Source organism: Triticum aestivum, chromosome 7B (genome assembly GCF_018294505.1).
Source record: "Triticum aestivum cultivar Chinese Spring chromosome 7B, IWGSC CS RefSeq v2.1, whole genome shotgun sequence".
In the NCBI taxonomy this organism is placed as follows: domain Eukaryota; kingdom Viridiplantae; phylum Streptophyta; class Magnoliopsida; order Poales; family Poaceae; genus Triticum; species Triticum aestivum.
The window spans coordinates 39,175,152-39,181,788 of record NC_057813.1 but is presented as its reverse complement, the minus strand read 5'-3'; the positions used below and the strand labels follow the sequence as shown (position 1 = coordinate 39,181,788).

At 50.5% G+C, this 6,637-nt stretch overlaps 1 protein-coding gene across 1 annotated transcript; it reads left to right on the top strand.

The window, feature by feature from the left end:
• Window positions 1-3,959: 3,959 nt before the first annotated feature.
• LOC123161347 (uncharacterized) lies at window positions 3,960-5,872 on the top strand. The gene is made up of 3 exons (XM_044579187.1): window positions 3,960-4,753; window positions 4,854-5,125; window positions 5,219-5,872. The coding sequence occupies exons 1-3, from the start codon at window positions 4,138-4,140 to the stop codon at window positions 5,630-5,632; spliced, it is 1,302 nt and encodes a 433-aa protein (XP_044435122.1). The 5' UTR covers window positions 3,960-4,137; the 3' UTR covers window positions 5,633-5,872.
• The last annotated feature ends 765 nt before the right edge of the window (window positions 5,873-6,637 follow it).

The window sequence follows — 6,637 nt, the reverse complement described above, 5'->3', positions numbered from 1 at the left end:
CGCCATGCGTATCAACCTGAGTCTTAACTCCCTCATGGTTCTCCGCCATCGCTGCACAAGGTAGCCTCCACCCCAAGTATGGCTCATGCCTAGTTCACCATTGCTAGATCCAGCTTCTCCACCAGTTCGTTGCCGTCGGAACCCCCAAGCCATCGCTTCCACCAAGCGCCCTCTTTCGTCCTGAGTTGGTTTCCACCCCGACACCGGCTTCCACCGACCGCCAACCACCGCCAGCGTCCACCCGTTGCGCCTGAGTTCATCATCCACCTACCTCCCCGACTAGTCTTGTATCCCGAGGAGCTTTTTACTTATCAAAAAGTTTTTGTAAAGATGATTTGATGGATTGATTACTCATCGACACATCACTGCATCACGCAACACAAGTGTCTTATAGGAAAGGATGGTACTTTTACTAGAATCTGTGGTGCGGTCCTAGGCGTTCTTGCATATATTGGCCTCATGTAGCCTGTTGTTATCTTTGCCGGTTTTGGCACCTTTTATTTTCCTTTTGTTAAGCTCCATTTGTGAGCTAGATTTGAACCCCAGACTTTATTCCGTATTTTGTTTAATAATATGGCTGCATGCATCATTCTAATACAGAGGACGGGGTTATCCCCTTTTCTAAAAAAAATGCGACAATAAAACATGACACCAATTTTTGTAACATGACACCCAAATGACTTGCGAGGCCAGATCGGTATCTGCAGGACACAACGATGCCCTTGTACATCAAACCTAGGAGTGTTTGTCATAGCAATTCTAGCATAGTTGCCAGACGAGGCCAGATTCGTAGCTTGTTTCTCTTATTCAGATTCGTAGCTTGTTTCTCTTATTCATAACGACTACCAATTAATTTGGCAACTCATATAAACAGTAACATAGCGAAGCTCATTAACAAGATGTCACGCAAATATAACGAACTTGATCTTCCACATCAAACTCCTAACACATTTTGGTTTTCTTCTATGCTCTCTACAAAAATAAACTTCAGAATTCCTATCACTAACGATTACCAGCATATTTTGCCAAACATACGAACATCGACTCATGCATGAGACGGACCGACGCAGAGTTACAGACTTGCAAATTACTCCCTCCGTTTCTAAATATAAGTCTTTCTAGAGATTTCACTAAAAACTACATACGGAACAAAATAAGCGAACCTACACTCTAAAGTGCGTCTACATACATTCGTGTATAGTTTCCATTGAAATCTCTAGAAAGACTTACATTTAGGAACGGAGGGAGTAGCTCGTAGTATGTGACGCAAACCAATGACTCCATGTCGTAGAGGAGTACGAAATCCCAATGTTCATATGGCCATGAAAGTGCAACGCAACAATTTTCCAAATGCACCTGACCACAATTTCCATTTAGCATCAGTGTGCTTCAAGAGTTCAAGTTGTCACGTAGCAAGGCAACACTACATGGCTGTTGGGTTTTGTTGTATGCACTCAAATCGCGCAGCTTCCGCCGTTTCCCATAGGAAACTTTCTGCTTCCTGTACAAGCTTAACATGTAACCTAAAATCAACTCCAACGCACCGACCCATTTCGTCTGCGCGCATCCGTTTGTGTCGGCATGGACAAAAAAGTCAGCCTAAGCGCCGACCCAAACGGCCGACCCAAACGGACGCGCATCCACTTTTCATCTACCTGCAGACCCATTCCTGACCCAATTTTGAATCTCATTTGCATCGGCGCGGACACAAAACGAATGTGCGCGGCTCCCACCTACTCCTTCCCTTGGCTCGCTAGTCGGTGGCACATTGACCATCCTCTCCCACCCCAAGATCGACAGCAAACCCTCGCCTGCCTCCGTCGCGTCGCCACCGCCGCCCATTTTTCGGTGCCTCAGCCAGCAGCCGGTGCCGACACATCTCGCCCCAACGCCGCCACCTCCCACGTCGCCGCCACCGCCGTCTTGCCGCCGGGGCACCGAAGCTTCCTACCCCCACCTCGGCAAGAAGGAAGCCGCCTCGTCGCCCCGGCCAGCACCTTCATCCTGACGGCGGCAAGCTCGTCGGACGCCGGCACGCTCGTCGGATGCCTCCAGGCCAGCTACTTGGTCCAAGGGAGGTGCACGTCCTTTCGCCGGTTGGCTCCTTCGTCGACGCCCGCAAGTTGTTCGACAGTTTGCCAAGGTACAAAATGGACTCCGCTGACGAGTTCTTTTTCCATAATTTTTTTGTGACTCCGACAATTCCTCGTCCGATGATGAGGATGAGATCTTGGCTGTCGTGTTGGTTCATCACCACCTTAATAGTCAGCGGCCGTTGTTCCGTGGCTCCATTCCGGGGCACCTTCCGGCGTTAAATCGCAATCGAGAGAGTGGTCATTTGTTTCTTTGGAAGGACTACTTTGACACAACCAACCCGCTGTTCAAACATCATAAATTCCGGCGGCATTATCGTATGAGTAGGCATCTTTTCAACCGTATTAGAGAGGGGGTGGTCAGATACGATGACTTTTTCGATTGCAAAGAGGATGCCCTTGGAAAGATTGCCTTCTCATCTGATCAGAAATGCACTGCAGCCGTCCGGATGCTTGCATACAGAGTGTCGATTATCTCATTGATGAGTGCGTCTGTATGAGCGAGTCTACATATCTAGACTCCATGTACATGTTCTGCAAAGCTGTGATTGCTATGTACGTTTGGCCCTGTGTACTTGAGAGACAACTCCTCAAGATACAACCCGCTTGTTGGCGATGAATGCCAGCAAGGGCTTCCTAGTGATGCTTGGCAGTATAGACTGCATGCACTGTGAGTGGGAGAACTACCCTTCTACTTGGCAAAGGCGGTATAAGGGCCATGCCGGGGCTTGCATTGTCATACTTGAGGCCATGGCCTCACATGATCTCTGGATCTGGCACTCTTTCTTCGGCATGGCCGAATCACACAGTGATATCAACGTGCTTCAACCTCGCAGGTGTTTGCAAGGCTTGCAGAAGGCAACAGCCCGCCGGTTAATGTTAGCATCAACGACCACAACTACGACAAAAGGTACTACCTAGGTGACGCTATCTATCCTTAGTGGACCACTATTGTCAAGAAAATCTCCAACCCTGTCGGAGAGAAGAGGAAAAGATTCTCCAAGAGTAAGAGAGTGCTAGGAAGGACGTCGAGCGTGTCCTTGGTGTTTTGCAATCTCGATGGGGTATCGTTCGGTATCCGGTTAGGATTTGGAGTACGAAGAAGCTGTGGGAGGTGATGACTGCTTGTGTGATCATGCACAATATGATCGTAGATGATGAGCGTCCGAAACGTATCATAAGGGTTTCAATTTCAGAGTGAGAATGTTGTGTCTGAGCATGAAGGAGCGGCAACGTTTGAACAGTTCACCCAATTTCATCATGAAATGCGTGATTGGAAAACTCACATGCAACTGCAAAATGGTTTGGTTGAGCATATGTGGGCCCATGTCGGCAACCAATAGATGTATCTTGTTTATTCGGCTTGTAAAACTGTGTGAGATAATTTAATTTTTGTTCAGTTTGTAAAACTATGCTTTATTTGGTTGTGGAACTATATGTTTGCTTGTTGGATAATGCAAAATATGTACATATTTGTTGAAAAAAGACGGCCAGACAATCAAGCCGGTAAATTTGGGTCGACGCGTTGGGCGCACTGCCGATCCAAATGTTAAGCTGAGAGGACACCGAGCGGACGACCAACCCAAACGAATAAAATACTGCACGTTTTGCACTAACCTGAACCCAAATTCAACATCCTACTTCTGCTTCAACTATAGCGTGGAGTGTTTGAACTAGCAGGTTATCATGACTAACGAATGGTTCTCGGTTGAATAAAACGAGCTTCTGACTATCCATTAATTCATCACAGTAGTCAGTAAAAACAAGTACTCTTTGACTCATGGAGAAGCCAACAGGCCACTAATGCTTCTGACTCCTCACCTATTTCTTCTCCGGGAGAGGTAGCAGGTACTAGCACATGGGACACACCACTTAACACACTTGCCTCTCCGCTGCCATGGCTTCCTCGGATGTTCCATGCTCTTCCTTCCACGCCACATCCTCTTCCTCATGGTGCGCTTAAGAGTTCGACAGTGCCTGCTCACCTCGTTCCGTCGACTCAATTCCCGTCGGCGCTGTTCGAGGCAGAGTGCCACCATCGGCCATGCCATCAGCTATCGTCTCGTCCCTATGCACGGAGCAGGAGGTCGAAACGATCAGCGTGAGGCACGACATCCCAGAGAAGCTCACTCGGTGCCTTGCGGGCAACAAGCCCGTGTGCGCGCCGCCGGACGGCGGCGTCGGTGTGTACGTGGACGCGCTGGAGGCCGGGATGCACTTCCCGCTGCACGGCTTCTTCCGCCAGGTGCTCGCACACTTTGGCCTGGCGCCCAGCCAGTTCACGCCCAACGGGTGGCGTGTTATGGCCGGATTCGTCGTGCTCTGCCACAAGTCCGGCGTGGAGCCGCCGCCTCTGGCCGTCTTCCGCCACTTCTTCTCGCTCCGCGCGCGCGGGGGATGGTACCACTTCCGGGCTAAGGACGCCGCCGGGGGGCTCTTCACAAAGCTGCGGAAGGTCAAGGGCTGGAAAACACGATTCTTCTTTTTGACCTCGCCGGAGCCGTGGCAGTTCCCCGCTTGCTGGGGCGGCCCCCCGCCCAAGAGTTCCACCGGTGATCCGCTGCTCACGGACGAGGAGAAAACATTGGCAAAAAAGCTTCTGGGCGCAAACTTCTCTGCTCAGTTACCTGCACAGCCGCCGCCTGCTGTTCGAATCAGAGGTAAGAGTCGAACACAAGGTAGTCTTCTTCTTCTTGGTCCAACGAAAAGAGGATACTGATATCTGTGTTGTGTACTTGACTACTTGTGCACATATGCTAGGAATCAATCCATCTTCTGACGAGATGACCGAGAAAATGCCGGCAGCACGGATGAATTTGCGGTCGTCCGGGAGGAAGAGGAAGCTAGAGGAGGCCAACGCAAATCAGGGAGTGCCAACGGTGAAGTCGCCGCCTGCAGCCCATGGGGACATGGCCGACACGGAGGCCACACAGGAGGCGCTGCAGGCCATTCTCGCGGCCTCGCAGGGGTCGGTGTTCGCGGCGGCGAAGCCATCCGACGTCGTCGCATTGAGCCACGAAAAAGTGCTGCAGGTTTGGATGGAACATAATTCAGTGTGCATCCTTTTTTTTCTAGTGTGCATCCTAGCATGTCTTGAGTTGTCTAATTCTTGGTGACGCACACAGGGTTTGAGCTACGTGTCGTTCTTCCTGGAGCGCACCATGGACCTGCAGGAGAAGGTGACCGCTCGGGAGGGCGAGGCCGCCGCGGAGGCTGCGGTGTTGCGGCAGGAGCTGGAGAGTGTGAAGGCCGAGCTGGCCGAGGTCAAGGACGCGGTCGGTGCGGTGGAGCTGGAGAACGCCAAGGAGCTGGCGATGCAGGAGTTCCTTGGCTCCGAGGAGCACGCCCGTCGAGCTCCAGGGCTACGATGCGAAGGGGTACGAGCGCGGCGTGGAGGACACGAGGATGACCATGCTCCGGCACTACCCACACCTCGACGGCAGGCGGCTCGTCGTGCCGCCGGAAGGGCCGTATTGATTGTATCGTTCTGTCGTCGATCGATCCTTTTGGAGTCGGAGCTATCCTGTGGTATTATCTGAAGAATTCTGTATTGCTGAGCTGCCGTGGGAACTCAACTGTTTAGCTCTTTATTTTCTTTTGAAAACATCAAGTAGACTGTACGAAGACCAGAATGCTCAACTTAGAGAACGCTTGGAGAAGATCGAAGTTTGCTCTTCAGCTGTGGGTTGCGAATGCAGCAATATTCAGTAGGTGCCGAGCCTATGATTTTGGTATTTAATTATATACTAGCAAACATGCCCGTGTGTTGTAACGGGTGAAAAAACATCTATATGTATGACTCAAGACCTCCTCCTCCAATGCAGCATAGGTCTGTGCCCTCTATTTCAATACCGCACCCCACCTGTGTCACGGCTTCTCTTACCTTTCACGCTCACCAACGGTGGTCACGGTGTTCACCAGATCATAACGCGTCTGAACATGATCACTCACAAGGCGATGAGATCAATCAGCACCTGTAACTGAACAACACCATCACAAGAGAATGTTTAGAACTCAAAAACTCTAATCTCGTCGAGTAGGATGTGAGGGACGCCTTCCATGAGTACTTTCTAGCACGACTCCAATGCTTCGCTATGAAGAAAATGCCGGTTGGCATGAATAAGGGTTGGTCAGGTCTAGGAACTTTGAAGATGGATTGATATAATTAAGGTAGGGTTCTTGGAACGACACTTCTAGAGATGGGTTGCGTGAGATGAATTAAGAACTACGGGCACTGTGTGCATTTTATCAGAAATGAACACATCAGCTCCTCATGCCATAAAGTGAATTTCCCACGTGGCTAAAATTGAATTAGCAAAACATAAAATATATAATCTAGAGATGAGGAGTAAAGCACGAAGGCACTCCGACTAGGTCTGGAGTAGTCCGCACGCGAGGCGGCAAGAGCATCGAAGCTCAAGAGGCAGCAGAACCATGTCGTCCAGAGGATGGCGGGCTTCATCGTCTCCTACTCCTCCTTCGACATCACCAACGGCTCCGACGACTCACCTCTTGCCGCCGATGCTAACCAGGGCACCGCCTAC